The sequence below is a fragment of the Podarcis tiliguerta genome (genome assembly GCF_965153285.1).
Source record: "Podarcis tiliguerta genome assembly, chromosome: 17".
In the NCBI taxonomy this organism is placed as follows: Eukaryota; Metazoa; Chordata; class Lepidosauria; order Squamata; family Lacertidae; genus Podarcis; species Podarcis tiliguerta.
The window spans coordinates 38,461,963-38,479,398 of NC_139550.1; the positions used below are offsets into that span (position 1 = coordinate 38,461,963).

General features: G+C 46.4%; 1 protein-coding gene across 3 annotated transcripts in view; it reads left to right on the plus strand.

Annotated features, from left to right (window-relative positions):
• The window catches only part of GPR173 (G protein-coupled receptor 173), a 70,650-nt gene that overhangs the window by 33,484 nt on the left and 19,730 nt on the right, over positions 1-17,436 (plus strand). Inside the window, exon 4 of one of the 3 annotated variants that reach the window (XM_083421025.1) lies at positions 3,688-11,804. The exons of 1 other annotated variant lie outside the window; for it this stretch is intronic. In XM_083421025.1, coding sequence (XP_083277151.1) covers positions 3,688-4,791 — 1,104 coding nt within the window. In that variant the 3' untranslated portion in view covers positions 4,792-11,804. Of the gene's footprint in view, positions 1-3,687; positions 11,805-16,351; positions 16,382-17,436 lie in introns of those variants that run through there. One more of the 3 variants, XM_083421027.1, reaches the window with a different exon arrangement.

The window sequence follows — 17,436 nt, forward strand, 5'->3', positions numbered from 1 at the left end:
ACCAAAATTCCTCAAAAAGAAAAATAATATTCTTCCTAAATTTTAGAAATATTGATTTGGTAAATCAAATACAATGGACTAGGGCAGCCTTTCTCAACCTGTGGGTTCCCAGATGTTGTTGAACTACAACTCCCATCACCCCTAGCTAGCAAGGCCAGAGCTCAGGGATGATGGGAGTTGTAGTCCAACAACATCTGGGGATCCACAGGTTGAGAACCGCTGGACATGGGGAAGCAAGGGACTTAACTGCAGCAAATCACAAATCTGCTCTGCAAGGCAACACTCTTCCTGCTTTGAATGGGAAACCCAGCCTGTCCCACACTTTCTCTGGAACAGTTGGTAAGGCCAATGACTTCTCATCCTCCTAGGATTTCTGCTCTTGCCTTCCCCACATTCTCCTCCACTTTTCTTTTTTGTGTGGCAAATATTGTTTAATAAGACTTGTACTAGCACTCAAAGTGCTCAGGGTGGTAGGCACCTGGACTTGTCTCACTCTAGACCTCCGAACAGTCCTTCACTTGAGTGTCTGGCTCCACATCTGGGAAACCATCCCTGGGCCATGCTGACTGGGGATCATTGGAGTTCTAGTTCAGCAACATCTGGAGGCCCACAACTTGTCTAGTTCAATGGAAATGCTCCATCCACTACACACTTCAAGTATATTTATCTGAGAGCCAATAAACTGAAACTCAATCCAGATAAGACAGAGGCACTGTGAGTAAGAGGTTCTCTAGACTGGATGGGAGATCCCCTGCTCTGGTCGGGGTTGCACTCCCTCTGAAAGAGCAGGTACACAGCTTGGGGGTTCTGCTGGATCCTTTGCTGTCACTTGAGGCTCAGGTAGTCTCAGTGGTGCAGAGTGCCTTCCATCGGCTTCAGCTGGTGGCCTAGCTACGCCCCTATCTGGACAGGGATGACTCTGTTGCCTGCTTTGTTGACCTCTAGGTTAGATTACTGCAATGCATTATAGGTAGGGCTGCCTCTGAAGATTGTATATCTTTAGGTACCAGGCGAAAATGTTCCTCTTCAACCAAGCGTTTGACTGATTAATATTCTGCAGCCTTTTAAATGTGTTGGTGTTTTTTTTTTGAGGGGGGGGGAAGCTATTGGTTTGTTGTTTTCGTTTTAACTATTTGTGTTCTTAACTTGTATTTTTATCTTGTGAACTGCCTTGAGATCGTTCGGTGGAGGGCTGTATATAAATCAAATAAATAAATAAAATACTTCTGGATCCATTGCTGTTGCTTGAGGCCCAGGTGGCCTCAGTGGAACGGAGTGCTTTCCATCCGCTTCAAATGGTGGCCCTGCTGTGCCCCTTTCTGGACAGGGACAGCCTAACTACTGTTGTCTATGCTCCAGTAGTTTGGATTCCTACAACATGTTAGAGTTTCTGGGCCCAATTCAAAGTGCTGGTTTTCCAGCAGCTCTGGATCACAGTACAGTGGTACCTCGGGTTAAGAACTTAATTCGTTCTGGAGGTCTGTTCTTAACCTGAAACTGTACTTAACCTGAAGCACCACTTTAGCTAATGGGGCCTCCTGCTGGTGCTGCACCGCCGCTGCCCAATTTCTGTTCTCATCCTGAAGCAAAGTTCTTAACTGAAGGTACTATTTCTGGGCTAGCGGAGTCTGTAACCTGAAGCGTATGTAACCCGAGGTACCACTGTACCTCAAGGACTGCCTCTCCCCATCAACGGAGGCCTTCTTTGTGTGCCCCCTCCATGTGAGGTCTGGAGAGTGGCAACACAAGAATGGGCCTTTTCTGTGGTGGCTCCTTGTTTGCAGAATGCTTTCTCCAGGAAGGCTCATCTAGTGCTTTCACTACATATCTTTAGGGGCCAGGCAAAAACATTTTTCTATAATCAGGCTTTTGGCTGATTAAACATTCTATGGTCTTTTAAATTTGATTGTGAGAGAGGGTTTATTGGTTTGTTTGTGCTTTTGTTGTATTTTGCTTTCCAATTTTGTATTTTTATGTTGTGAACCACGCTGTGATCTTTGGATGAATGGCAGTATACAAATTTTAAAAACAACAACAGCCACAATAACAACGTAATTACTGCCACTCCATGTTCCTTCTGGAAGAAGGTTAGGATGTAAATTTAATTAATAAATAAATGCAATAATAACTCAAAGGGGGCTTTTTTACAATCAAGCAGTGTATAAATTTTATGAAATTGATAATACATAAATGATAATTTAGTAACAAATTAATTAGAAAAATAGCCTCCTTAAAAAACAACTTGCCCATTTGCATTAGATACAAACTGGAAGGAAAATGTGGCCAAGTCCCAAGTGCTGGCAAAGTCAGGTTCCCCAGTTGGAGAAGCAGCAAGGAACCCAGAACAGAGGGAGCAGCAAGCAGGCCACGGAAGGCCTGGTAGCTTGCCTCAGTGATGAGCTGCACATGTGAGAGAATGTGGGGAGTGGCATGAGGTGACTCTGCAACTCACCTGAGCCCAGGACCAGGAGGATTCTGGTCTGGGGCAAGTGTCCCTCTGAGTGAGCAGCTGTGGTGGCAGAAGTAGCGCCTGACCCACAGGGCTCCTGGCAGACATTTTGCCCTTACTTTCTTTTAGGTGTAAACCGGATCATTAGACTAAAATGCCATGAAGATTTTCCCCAAACTATGTTCATGAAACATTTTGCCAAGCAAATGTACTCGTGGAGTCCCTAGCCCTGGAACTGTTTGAGATTTGATTAATACAGTATCTGTTGGGACAATTGGTCTGGAGTTGAAAATGGAGGGTAGACAAGCAGTACATGTGAAAAGAATCTAGGAGTCTTGGTTGACCACAAACTTGACATGAGCCAACAGTGTGACGCGGCAGCTAAAAAAGCCAATGCAATTCTGGGCTGCATCAATAGGAGTATAGCATCTAGATCAAGGGAAGTAATAGTGCCACTGTATTCTGCTCTGGTCAGACCTCACCTGGAGTACTGTGTCCAGTTCTGGGCACCACAGTTCAAGAAGGACACTGACAAACTGGAACGTGTCCAGAGGAGGGCAACCAAAATGGTCAAAGGCCTGGAAACAATGCCTTATGAGGATCGGCTAAGGGAGCTGGGCATGTTTAGCCTGGAGAAGAGGAGGTTAAGGGGTGATATGATAGCCATGTTCAAATATATAAAAGGATGTCACATAGAGGAGGGAGAAAGGTTGTTTTCTGCTGCTCCAGAGAAGCGGACACGGAGCAATGGATCCAAACTACAAGAAGGAAGATTCCACCTAAACATTAGGAAGAACTTCCTGACAGTAAGAGCTGTTTGACAGTGGAATTTGCTGCCAAGGAGTGTGGTGGAGTCTCCTTCTTTGGAGGTCTTGAAGCAGAGGCTTGACAACCATATGTCAGGAGTGCTCTGATGGTGTTTCCTGCTTGGCAGGGGGTTGGACTCGATGGCCCTTGTGGTCTCTTCCAACTCTGTGATTCTATGATTCTATGATTCATTTTTTGGTCTGCAACTGCTTGCATAAAGTGTTCTACGCTGCAAAGTGTAATACACTGGTGGCATTTCTTAACATTTAGTATGAGCAAAAAAGAGAAGTCCCTTGCAATCATAATGATGACCCTTGATGTTAGCAAGGTTTCCCAGCAGCTCCACAAATGGTTGTGTTTATTGCTTTGAATATAAAATCACATTCTGCCATTTTCTCTATGTATCTTTTCTTCTTCCTCACTTTGCCTAGATTCCAGAACTCACAATCACCACCAACTCCCCAGAAAAGAAGGAACCTTCTAAAGACAATCTTGTGGATTTCACCGATTCCCCACAGGCCCTTGCTTTCAAGGTCCATCCCTCATCTCATGAGGAGCTGAAAGTGCCCTGGGGCTTGGTACTGGGAACCGAAACCCTTCCCTTAGGGCAGTGGGATGTGCCTGAGTTCAGCAAGTGTGACCTCACTACAGAGGGCTCTTTCATGGAGGAATGCATGGAGGAGCAATTGAGAAGGTACCAAGAGTTGCCCTACCGCTTGGAGGAAGATGCCATAGACCGGGAGCTGGAGCAGCTTTATCTGTCCCACTTGAGCCGGCTCCGAGCAGAGGAGCTTGGAGGAAGAGAGGAGTGGGCTGAGGAAGGTTCAGGCAAACCTAGCAGCCCTGCACCGTCTCTCATTGCCTTGCGGCAGAGTGTCTTGACTGACCGTGACCTGATAGTCAACTGGACAGGCCCCGAGAGAGCACTGAACAGCTCCCTGGCAGAGGAGATCATGCTGCACTATGCCAAGCAACGTGGTGATGACTCCAGGGACAGTGAGGAGGAAGGATGCACGCCAGGGTATGCAACAACGGCACCATCTGAGTTGGTAGGACCAGGTCGTGATAGTCCACCTGTCCTACTAGAAGGCTGCTTTCTAAACCACCTGGAAGAGGGAAATGTCCAACGTGGCTTATCTAAGGACTCTGACTCTCCTGTCAGCTTGAGAGTGGTGTCACCCAACACCTCACGACCTGCCACTCAGGAGGCCATGGTGATGCCTCTGGTAGTCCCAGCCCGGACCCTAGTGCCCCTTCCACAGCGGCCCACAGATCTGCTGTCCAGCCCTCTTGGTACCCATGGACAGAAAAAGAGTCAGGGCTTCTTGATAGGGCAAGGTAGCCTTTGGTTGGGTGAGGGGCTTAATGTCCACAAGCCTCCTGAAGCCAGTCCTGGTTCTCATAGTGAACTTGAAAAGATCTTGACACGGTCCCTGCGGTTTCTCAGCCTCTTTGTCTTCCTGCCTGTGGTCTTCAGCAGCTGCATGCCCCTCGTAGCCATTATGCTTTACCTCCTCCTGGACTGGTTCTCATAGTTTGGCATCTCTCTCTGTGAGGTGTTGGAAGGCCCATAAGAGGACTGTCTGCAGCTTGGCTCCATTCCTGTTTTCTTCTGAACAACCATGGTTTGATTGAGAGAAAGAGAGGGCAAGTCAAGTCCTCCTGAGAAATCATGGCATGTCTTAGTTGCGGCTGCTTATAATTTCCCAAAGTTTAGTGCACTTTTCTTCCTTTTTGTTTTGTGAAATCATTTGAGGATGATTTTTAAATGCATTCTTTACCCATGAGAAAATTCCGAGGGCTAGCTCTAAAAGATGGCATGGCTGGACACCCCATGAGTAGCAAAGAGCCTCCCATCTCCACAACATATTGTTTTCCCTTGGCATGAAACTCCCAAGAAGGGCAAAAGTTATGTGAGAAAATTCTTGGGTTGCCCACCCCTGCCACTTGAAAGATAAAGGGACCAACTAAGGCTGCCTTGCCCAAAGGCCTGTCAAATGCTAGATCCATTTCTGTGTGGTAATGTTTCTAATTTTTGTCCGATATGAATTTGCAGGAGGCATCTATTTGCAGGAGGAAAGCATTGCATTTTTCTTCCCTGGAAATAAATTTCCTTGTTGGGGTTGGCAGACTTTAATCTGAATTTTTAAGCCTTCTCCTTTATGGTGTTTGGCTTTCAAAGATTGAAATACTAAGCATACATACCTGGCAGGAGTAAGTCCCGTTATTTAACAGGAGAAAGTATACAATTGCCCTTTAATACTTAAGAGATGCACTATGAACAGGTTTCAACTTGTTCCTTGTTTTGTTGGGGGGGGGGACTTATTGAAAAGAGATAAAACTAGACTCTTTGGAAAAAGGAACAAGCATTCACATTTTTAAAGTCTAATTTAAATTTACCCATGTCAGATTTTTTTAAAGGGCCTTTTCTTATTTAAATCATTTTAAAAATGAATTCAGTGTATGCTTCCTCTGAGCATAATACTGCAGAGTATGGCAACTAGATTTCTGGGCAGGCTAAATCTTGGAGGAATTGTTGGTTAAGTACCATTCAGAGTCCTTTTAGTAGAAAAGATTAATAATAATAATAATAATAATAATAATAATAATGTCCCTTTAAACTTGCCCTTGACCACCCATATGTGAGGGAAAAAAATGGTGAATGGAGCAGAAATAAGCTAGCTGCCTCAGTTTCTAGAATACTTTTTTCAAGGGCTAAAAATAAAACAAACATACAATATATGAAGAAAATATTTGAGTTGAAGTTACTCCACTCCTGCTTAATCCTGAACCATAAAGGAAGTTTTTATAGCTCTTCCAGAAAGTATATATGCTTGTACTTTTGACAGATTATGGCACCCAGTATAGCAATTTTATTACTTCAATTTAAAAATAACAAGAAAATGTCCAAACTTGCCCTCAAAAAAACCCTAGAATATTTGTATTCTTGGGAGCGAGGAAAATTGTAAATATTATTTTTCAAAATACCTTAGCATAGTCCAGCAGGACATTCTCCTGTGCAAATGCCAGTGAAATTTAAAAAAGCTTTTGTATTCTTCCTTTTCATTTCACTGAAGTTTCTGCAGGTGAACCTGGATTGAGCCCTCAGTTCCCATAAACTGGCATTCCTTTTTTCAAAAAGGCAAACATCAAGATGCTTTCCATTTCAAACAAGATGGTAACCCTTTCAGTGTTCTGTCCACCAAACCCCTGCAGAATTCAGCCGCTGCCATTCCAGGTGGCTTGTCTAAAAGGTGGTGCAGCACATTTCCTCCATGCCACAAGCCCGAGCCACACCCGTTTCTTAATGAGATCCTCCAGACTGCTGGTTTAATCTCTGCTTTAAGGACTCCTTTCTGCTCATGGATCTACCCTTGCTTCTCTGCCACCAGCAGGGTCCAGTATAGAGGACTACAGGAAAGCTGCCCTAAACAAATGGCCCCCTATTTATTTTTGTACCTGGTGGGAAATCCTGACCTTTTCTACCATAGAACTAACCCTAAGATAGAGAGTTTATTTATTAACCACTAGCAGTGCAAGTCCAGAGTGCTGGGGGTTGAAGATGAAAATAATTTATTATTCTATATCAGTGTATGTGTCTGCAGCAAAACAGTAGATTGAAAACACTGTCTTCATGTGCAATAGGCTAAACTGGCATTGAACCTGCCATGAAAAGACAAGCCACTTTCATGCTGCTAAACATGCTTCGTTACTTCCTCTTGAATGTTGTGCTCTCAACAGCTGCTGTGATATAGTTTGTGAGGCCTTGTGGAGGAAGAGGGAGGTCTTTGTGGGGGTTCTGAGGCCACTTCCCTCTGCTGATTCAAACTTGGCCATGCTTTCTCATCCAATGGCAAATATTCTCATGTAGGGAATGTAGGTATTTTTGGAAGGTGGAAGGTGGAATGTTGCTTGTGCTTCGTGAATGGAGATTGGAGTCCAGTCCTGATTTTACAGTCATCAGTGGAAAAATCTGTATTCACCAAACGGAAGCTAAGTTCAGAATGTAACTAACAGCTACAGCGCTGTGTGTGTGTGTGTGTGTGTGTGTGTGTGCGCGCATATATATCTTTGTTGAGTTGTCCCATGGTTATGGTCTTTGTCCTTCCCAGGGGGGTAGGAAGGGGGAGGCGGTGGGGGATGGTCTGCCCCAGGTCCCTCACTGAGGGGGGTGACACTTGGCACGCCACCCGCCTGCCCACGAGTCCCAAGCCTACCCCAAGCTGTTGGGGTGAGGCGGGGAGCTGCGCCGCTTTGCCAGCAGCATTCCCCCCTTCCCCCTTCATTTTGACAGCTTGGGGGAGGCTTGGGAGTTGCGGGCGGGCGGCGGGCCAAATGTCCACCATGGGCAGCTCGCTCTGCCCCCACAAGCGGTTTGCTCCGTCCCCGGCTGCAGGGCACACGCGCCGCTCTGGGCACCCAAGCGGCTATCCTGCGCCTGGGAGGGCACCCCCCTCAGGAGCACACCCACCCTGGGCAGCGCGGGCATATGCTCCACCGCTAGTCCTTCCAACACTGATTTCTCTTCGGCCTTAGCCAATCTGTCTGCTTCCCCTAATGGAGACAATATGTCTGAAGACCAGTTCCACCTCACAACAGTATTTGAAGTCTTTTGAGCCACCCACCTGGCTGTAATGCATGTGTCACTTCCATTCCACCCATCTGCAGAAGCATTAGGTAAAGCCAGAGGCATTCTTGCAATGAGGCAAGGTGAGGTGGCTGCTTCAGGTGGCAGATTTTTGGGCAGCGTTGAGGGTTGTACAGTGGGAGGCAGACAGATTTGAGCTTATAGTGTATAATCCAACAGGTAGAACTCCGCACAAGGGGAGAACTTCCCTGTGGAATGTGTCCCCTGTTAATTTATAGTGAGGGAGGAAGTACCTTTGAATTTTTCTGTATTAGACACCAAAATGTCTTGCAACTGTCTAGGTGAAAACTAAGGCTGTTTCTCATGTTACAGTGCAAAGCATGCTAGGCTGCCTCGTTTTTTTAAAACCATTTTTAGGCCAGGTTCTTACTCAGAACTGCATCTGGGTTGTTCCATTTTAGACTTCAGTTACATGTAGGACTTACATGATTGAATGCCCCTCTGTCTAAAACTGCACATAGAAAACTAGCACATAATAACATTTTTCCTTACATGCCAGTTTCCTTGTGCAGAGATTTTTTAAAATTTTGTTTGAAGAAATGCTTGGTTATAAATGTTCTCACTTGCAGCCTGAGGTAGGTGCAGCTTAGGTGCTGGTTTACTACCTCAGTAAGAACCTGGGTCTGAGTGTGTTAACAACAGCAAAAAAGTGTGGAATCAGCATTCATACATGGAACTGCTGCCTCACTTGGCTTCTGCCAGTTCCCATGTGCTGTCTATAACCCCTCACCAACTGAGTCGTCCCTTTCCAAGAGTCAGTGGTTTCTGCTCTCTGAACGGCATTAATAATAATCAACCCAGCAGGAACCGTATAAAGTTTCAGATAACCTTTACCATGCATATCAAGAATGTCCTGGAAAGTGTGCATATTAAAACAGGTTAACTTGTTATTAATAGGCCCCCTTGTGCCTTGCCTGTAATGTGTGAACTAGCTGTAACTGGCATTGACCTCTTCTGGATCCTGAAATGTACAGGTTAGAAACAACAAGCACAGAAAAGCCAGCCTCAAATTATTGAGGGAGCCAGTTCCTTCTGTGTGTGTTCATCCTCAGAACAACCCTCTGAAGGTAGAGGCCAGTACTTGCCCAAGGCCATCCAGTGAGTAGGGGTTAAGTTGGACTTCTCAAGTGGAAATCCAACAATCATAGATTCTTAAGATTTGGAACCGACCCCAAGGGTCATCTAGTTCAGCCCCCTGCAATGCAGGAATCTCAGCTGAAGCATCCCTGACAGATGGCCATCCAACCTCTGCTTAAAACCCTCCAAGGAAGGAGAGTCCACCACCTCTTGTGGCAGTCTGTTCCACTGCCAAACAGCTCTTACTGTCATAAAGTTTTTTCCAAATGTTAGTCACAATCTCCTTTCTTGTAACTTGAAGCCATTGCCTTGAGTCCTGCCCACAAAAGCACGAGAAAACAAGCATGCTCTCTCTTCCATGTGACAGCCCTTAAGATATTGGGAAATGGCTATCATATCTCCTCTCAGTTTCCTCTTGCCCAGCCTAAACATACCCAACTCCCTCAACCATTCCTCATAAGGCTTTGTTTCCAGACTGCACGTTCCAGTTTGTCAACATCGTTCTTAAATTATGGTGCCCAGAATTGGACACAGTATTCCAGGTGTGGTCTGACCAAGGCAGAATACAGTGGTACTATTACTTCCCTTGATTTGGACACTATACTTCTGTTGATACAGCCTAGAAGAGCATTAGCTTTTTTTGCTGCTGCATCACACTGTTGCCTCATGTTAAGCTTGTGGTGCAGTAAGACCTCTAGATCCTTTTTGCATGCACTGCTAGTAAGTCCATCCTATATTTTTGCATCTGGTTCTTCCTGCCTAAGTGCAGAACCTTACATTTGTCCCTAATGAAATTCATTTTGTTAGCTTGCGCCCAGTTCTCCAGTCTGTTTAGGTCATTTTGAATTCTGATTCTGCCTTCTGCGGCACTAGCTACCCCTCCCAGTTTGGTGTTATCTGCAAATTTGAATTTGCAGATTTCAGTTCCTTATCCAAGTCATTTATAAGGACGTTGAACAACAACCAGCTCAGGACAGAACGCTATGGCACCCCACTTGTCACTTTTTTTCAGGATGACAACAGTATTACTGTTGCTTTGGCTCCCTTTGCTAGAAGAATGTTTTCTCATCCAACTAGGGAGAATAATGTGGTGACATAGAAATGGACAAAGGTACACACATACAACATGTTTCTGAAGGCACATGAAGCTACCACCTTCTTGAAGCTAAGCAGATCTTAGGTCTGGTCAGTGGCTGGATGAGTGACCACCTGGGAATTACATCTATGCCCTTTTGGCTTCCATGGTGGAAGAAAGGTGGAGTATAAATGTAAGAAGATAATCAATCCATATCGGATGAGCTAGGAAGAACTGATAATATTTGTTGTCCCCTGTCAGTAGGATTGCAGGGAAGTGTGTCAGGGCCTGGATGTTGTGCTTATTTTGAGATGGGGCTCACACTAAGCGCTGTGAGAGCTGCTAGTCTGGAGGATGATAGTGTAAATTGGGAAGTCCAAATCTCACCTCAGCTACTATAATTAGTTATTAAATTCATATACCACCCTTCATCCATCAATCTCAGGGTGGTTCACAATATAAAAATATAAGATAAAAACACAAAATACACAATAAAACAAAACACAGACACACAAACTCATTACTGAGATTATATACATGAAGTTCTTTGAGCATGCAGAAAAAGCAGTATTTTAAAACTATGGTCCCAATCTATTTAAAACTAGTTGCCCTTATTGAAATTGAACCACAACTAACTTGACCCATTTATTTCCATGGGGCTTGCAAGTAACTAGTGAATTGAATCATGGTCTAAGTATTAAGAGCTAGAGCAATTGCATATGTTGGGAAGACTAGTCCAAATCTCATTTTAGCTGTAAATTTGCTAGATGGCCTTAGGCAAGTCATACCCTCTCAACCTTAGCCCTCTATCTGGTATATGGGGATAATAATTTGACCCTGCAAGGTTGTTGTAAGAATTGCTGAGATTATGTAAGGGATTACTTTAAACACCCATCTGAATGATTATATAAATACTACATTAAGATGAGGTATAAATAAAAATGTAATTATTTTCTTGGTTCTCAAATTTTATTGCAAAGCAAGACTGGCACTAATATTACCACGTTAGATAGTGTTCATTTGGCTTCTGTTTTAAAATTGTTGTTAGGTTATACCTTTCTGCCAAGAGTCTGATCTAATAGGGTAAGGGGTACTTTCCTGGTCACCTTGTGGCTGGTTGGTCAGTCTGTGCTGACTTCTTCCCATGGTGGAGCAATGAGTCCTGCACACCAGTCTGCCATTATTGTAAATTGCCCGTTGCATATGTAAAATGTATTGTGAAGAGTTGCACTCAATGTGTGAAAGCTAGCAATAGGTACTTACAGGACTGATTTGCTGTGATCAGATTCAATCCATGCAGTGAGAAAATGGTTGCACTGTTTGAATTAAGACTTAGAAATGAACTCTTGTGCATGGGTCCTTGAGCCTGAGCTGTCAGAAGACTCAAGAGAAGTGGCAATGGTATGGCCTCGAAACAGTGTTGCATAGTGACACACATTAATTGATAAAACCCCAGCATTCTTTCCTCAACTTTCCATCCCAGAGCCTTATTTCTTTCAAGTATTTTCTCAACCACAAACTTCTGCTGTGGGAGTAGATCTCTGTAGAGACCAAGAACATGGAGGATGGTTGGGTGTCGTTTTTTCTGTTGAGTACCTGTTGCCCTTTGTCACTAGCTATGGAGCAAAGGAAAGCATGGACCATGTTTTTTCAGGGGTGTGTGTGTGAGAGAGAATGTGTGTGTACTGTATGTACATCAACTGAGCTGTGCCTGAATTGAAAGCACTAATAAAAACATCCTGACCACAGCATGTGTCCCTGGCAATTTTTTGGGTTGGTATGGGTGTTTGCTGAACTGCCATCTGTACTGTGACCTTATGCAAGCTTCAGTGTCAACTTAAAGGCATACATTCAGGTAGAGGAGAAATGCTCCAGATTTGTAGATGCTGCCTCCCTCACTGCCCTGTTTCCTTGCATCAGTGACCCAATTAGCAAGTTGGAGAGAAAGTATTATCTTCAAGAATGATAATAGATTTGCATTGAATTTATGCCAGTTTAACCAACATGAGTCTCTCATGAGACTTTTTTGTTGCTAAAGATTCCCAGCCTCCCTCACAGGGCTAGAGTTCACTGGGGAAGACTGCCCAGTCAGGGTTTGAGAGTCTAGCATAGACATAAAGGAACATGTCTCCTGAAGTCAATGATGTTCTATCAGCCCAGTCATCTGTGCCTGAAAGTACCACGATGCTGTTTTAAATTGTACCTCTTATTGTCACCAAAACTGGGAGGACAAAGCCATTCTATCAACAGGGGGAGGGAACCTCACTGATATCAAAAAGCCATGGCAATCTATTGCCTGAGAGATTTCCATGCACATCCGTAAGAACATAAGAAGATCCCTGCTGGGTCAGACCAAAAGCTGCCTATATACATTAGCTTGGAAACCTGTTTCCCACAGTGGGCAGAAACCCACAAGCAGGACATCAGGGCAACTTGTGTTCACCAGCAAGTGACATTCATAAGTGTTCTGCCGCATACTGGTGGTATTGTATAGCCACCAATAGCTTTATCCTCCATGGTATAATCCTGCTTTAAAGCCACCCATGTTGGCAGCCATCACTGCTACATCTTGTGGTATAAAAGTTCAGCACTTTGGAAGTTATTTTGAGCACCAGGAGTCAGTTACAGAAACAATGTGGACAAGAGTGCCTTTGAGCATGTGTAGGGTACTTTTATCAGTTTTATATGATGTAGAACTTGAACTTCCAAGTCAGTCCCTGTGGCTTTCAAATAGCATGTTTTGGCACCTGTCATTTCACTCTGAAAGAGGCTTCATCCACTCCAACTGAGACTAAAGAAGAAATCTTAAAACTAGCATTTTAGTGAGATTTTTTGCTTGATCTGTTTTCAAGAAAAAGCTGCAAGTATAGGAGAATTTTAGGGTGAGAGAATATACAGCTGTATAATCAGAGTGGAGGTCCTTCAATTTTATTGTACAGAAGACATCTGTTCTGGTCTCCTGGTTCTTTGCAGCCCAGCATATTTTCTTACTTTGCAATAGGCCATTAGCAAACAGCAGCTCTTTAGACCAAATGCTGCTCCCTGACTGATGCCACCTGCTTCCCCCCAAAATTCCCAATGGCACAGTTTAAGTGCTGAACTCGTGTCTGGTTCTGGTAATGAACTAAATCTGGGCCAGTCAACTGAAGTGCAGTATCTCTGGCTTATCTAGACAGAGCAAGCCCTTCTGGGTCAGAACATAGGCCTCTCCAGCTTCTGCTTTCCCACAGTAGTCAGCTAAAGGCTTCTGGAAAACCCACACTATAAACGCAATAGCTATCTTTCACTGTTCCCCAGAAATTGGACACTAATTATTCTTTCTGACAATTCAACATGGTAGTATCTGGATCCTCTTATTAACTCTGCTATTCCTGATGTTATGGAGGCTTTGTTGTCCTTTGCACACCAGGTAAATATCATTTCTGTTAATCTTACTAAAAGCTGAGAGAGATTTTATTCAATGCTTCCCATTTTATTCATAATGTTACAGTGGTAATGCATTTTACCTTAACTGTCTTATTCTTGTTAGTAACCTAGAGAATATTTTATATTGAACAGTGGTATATACATTTATTAAATAAAAAAAATCCTAGCAGGACCAGCCAAAGACATCTCACTGCCTGAGGCAGGTCAGCAAAGGGCTCCCCACCATCACACACCTATGGCTAAAGTGCATAATACCCAAGGCCAGCTGAATTATTTCGGCACCTGATGCAGTCAAAATACTATATAATCTTTGGGTTTTTTTAGAGAGGTACATGTACAAATGTACATATAAAACCATAACAAATATGAGAAGAACATGTTGGCTGTATAAAACAAATTGTCAATAAATGGAAAGACATCTACTGTTGTTAATTCTCATTATTGGAAGTAACCACATTGCTGCTTGGGATGCTGGTGGCCCAGGGGGACTAAGAGATTTAGTAATATAATTAATGAATGGAAACCATGTACCATCAAAATTATCCCATTTTGCTTTACCCTCAATAACTTGTGTATGTTGGGTCAAGGGTTCAAATTACACTATGTCCCAAATGTTTTGTACTATCCCTCGTTTGTGGACACAAAGCCCCTCCTTCCAATGTCTAGCTGTAACCAGTAACATCACTAATAATTCTCTATATACTCAGGTCCTGCTATCCAAACTCTGAATTCTCAGGAAATTGTTTGTTAGGTGAGCATTCGCATAACGGGGCAATGATTTCTAGTGGTTCCTATGGGGAAATTTCAAATGCATTCCCAAACACAGAATTCTGACCCCAAATGGCAAAATCCCACTCCAACTAACCAACCAACCATCTAGGAAATCCTGTTGAAACCTTGCAAAAGGCAAAAAGGAAGGAAGGAATGCTTTCTTATTTGTCAGGTAGATCCCCCTCTCTCCCACCATGGTTTCTGGTGAAACAGCTGCTGCAGACCAGCAAAACACAAAAATAAAGGCTTAGTTAAGGCTGCTTGTTTGTTTACTGTGCTACACACAAGTCTGGCTGTTTGGGTATTTCTATCTGGTGTACTAATTCTTGTGTTTGGATAAGTGACTAGGAGCGTTTGGATCTTGGTACCTGTGTGTATTGAATTCCATTATTATTATCACTTTCAATGGAGTGCTAGAATAAGATCTAAACAGAGGGTTTGGTTGGTAATTTCGCCAAATTTAGAAAACCAACCACGTTTGAACATTTTTCAGCTGTAGGGCAATCCCACCACACGTGAAGCACCCATCCTCTCTCACCGCATCCCCTATTATTTATTAACAAATTAAATCACTTAACCATGGGCTGCACTTTCCCGACACCCGGTCGCCTCACTCTTGGCCCCGATTCCTGGAGGGAAGGAGGCTCGAGAGCGGGCGGCTCGGCTCAGTCCCATCTTTCTCCTTCGTCCAGGTGCTTCTCTAGCCACCTGCCGGCCTTCCTGCCATCACCCCCGTGTGAGCTCGGCGTGGCGCGGCGTCATTTCAAGATCTGAATTGCAGAAGTTTTCCCGAAGGTGCGCAGTCCAAGTGTCCCGGGTCACGGGGGGGGGGGAGCCGTGGAGAAACGGGCTCGTGTGCGCGCGCAGCTCCGCTCCCCCGCCCCCCCCGCCCGGAAAGAGAGGGGCTGGGAAGAGAAGTCGGCGATCCCGGCTGGGGCTGCCCGCTGCCTTCTCGCGCCCCCCCCCCCCGCCCTTGGCGCGCTTGGTCTCTCCCATCAGCTGGTCCTGATGTAGTAAGGGGGGAAGAGCCCCCCCGCCCGCCCGCCAAGCCCCTCCCTCCGCTGCCGGGGCCGAAGCCGTCCGGAAATCCCCGAGCCCGCTCCCTCCTCCGCCCGCCTCTCGGCGCCGGGCGCGCGCGCGCTCCCCGCTGCTGCCCATTGTCCTCCCGCCTCGCTTCCGCCGCCCGCCGCCCGCCCGCCTCCCCGGGGAGCCGGAGACCCCGGCCCAGCCCAGCCATCTTCCGGCGGACGGGCGCGAGATGCCTTGAGTGGCGCGGCGGCCGCGGGGCGCTCGGAGGAGCCGCGCCATGGACGGAGGCAGAGCCGAGCGCCGGGACCCGCCGGGACTGGCGGGGCAGAGCCGGCCAGGAGGCGGTGCGATCCGGCGCCTTGGCTTGCCCTGATGCCGCGCTCCGGGAGAAGGTCTGGCGAGGTGCTGATTTCTGCGGTCGGAATGGATCCGTCCGGCTAATTCTTCTTCTTCCTCTTCCTCTTCTTCTTCTGAGCGGCGTTCCAGCTGCTCGCTGCCTTTCGGGGTGGAAATGGACTGATCCGGGGGGGTCTGGGCGGAGGGAGAGCAGGCAGCCTGGATTGTGCTGCTGCCTGATTGACTGGAGAGCAAAGGAGAGCGGCTGGGATTTCCGGGGGGCGGCGGGGGGAGATGAAGTAACCTTGGTCCAGACATGGCAAATCGGGATCCGTCCAGCCGGATGCCTCCTTCCGCCGGGCGGCGGGCGCTGCTCCCCGGCTCCCCCAAGCCGCCTCCCCAGCGAGGGCCGCTGCTGCCGCCGCTGCCCCTCTCCTAAGCCTTCGTCCCCATGGCGAGAAGCGGCCGAGGCTCCGATCTCTCTTCCAGAGGCATCCCTTCCCAGGCTGACTACAGAGGACAATAGCGGGGCCAGGATCCGGGCCTGCCGGAAGAGAGCGAGCGGGAGGGGGCCTTCGCGATGACAGCCTCCCCATCCCCATCCCTGCCTGGCAGGAGGAAGCAGGACTGGCCCTGTCTCCAAGGCAACAGCTCCGGCATCCCAGCCTCCGGATAGGGCGTGAGCCCTGAGCAACCCGGACGGGGAGGCGGATTGGGACGCGTCCCCCAGCCAGCCGCTGATTTCTCAGACCAGAGGAGCGAGGTGAGCAGGCCCGCCGCCAGCACCCGCATGCTTCCCCCTGGTGATGCAGGGCTGGGATCTGTGCCCCCCCCCCCAGTCCAGTCCCTCTTTCCTGGCATCGCTTTGTCTGCTTAACTCTCCATCCATCCAGATACAAACACATATCCCCTGCTCATCTCATTCATCTGGCTGCTGCCTGTTAGTCACCATGGCAAGCCCCTCTCCCCTCCCTCTCCCCTCCCTCTGCCGCTTCTTCATTTGACTCTTGCTTTTCAGATGGAGCCACCACCTGTTTCATTTCTGCCTCTGTGTGTGTGTGGAGGTGGAGGGAGGGTGCTTTTAACACCCCATGTGCTCATGACCAAGCTGGGTGTGGGAGTCTTATTTCCATTTTGCAAGAGCTACAGGCACCCCACCTTCTCCTTGCCTGTTTGTTCCTTTTGTCTGCTCCGCCCTGTTGCTCCTGAAACCCCCCCCCTTCCATGGTGGCTCTCCCCCCCCCCCCCCCCCGCTTATATGGAGCTCTTTGAAGATAGGCGAAGAGGTGGAGAAAAATCTTTAGCAGACGTAATGCTCAAGCACCCCCCCCCCCCCGATTTGTTATTCAGGGAGCATTCATATATGAGAGGGTTGACCCTTTCTGTCAACGGAGACCACTTTTGTAACAACCCAGCCTCCAACACAGCAGCAGCTTTTTAATACTCATTTTCACCACTGAAATTTGCATCGAGTTTGTATCCAATGAGATACAAAAATATGGAGCAGATTATGGGCAGAGATTATGGGTCTCTTTGTTCCATCTCACCAGGCCTTCTCTCAGTTTGACAAGCAGTTAAGGGGCAACTCTTAGTTCATTTCGGTGGACTGTTCTGAAATAAAAAGCACATTATTCCCAAATCTGGAGAAAAACTTTGATGTGGGGCTCACTTCCTTTTCTCCTTCCCCTACAGCAGATACCTTGGTGTAAATTAGTAGTAAACTAATTGTAAATCAGAAGTATTTCAGTTGGAACCATTTGTTTCTAAATCCCTGTCACTTAATGTAAAGTAGAATTGACTATTAGATATTTCCTCTCA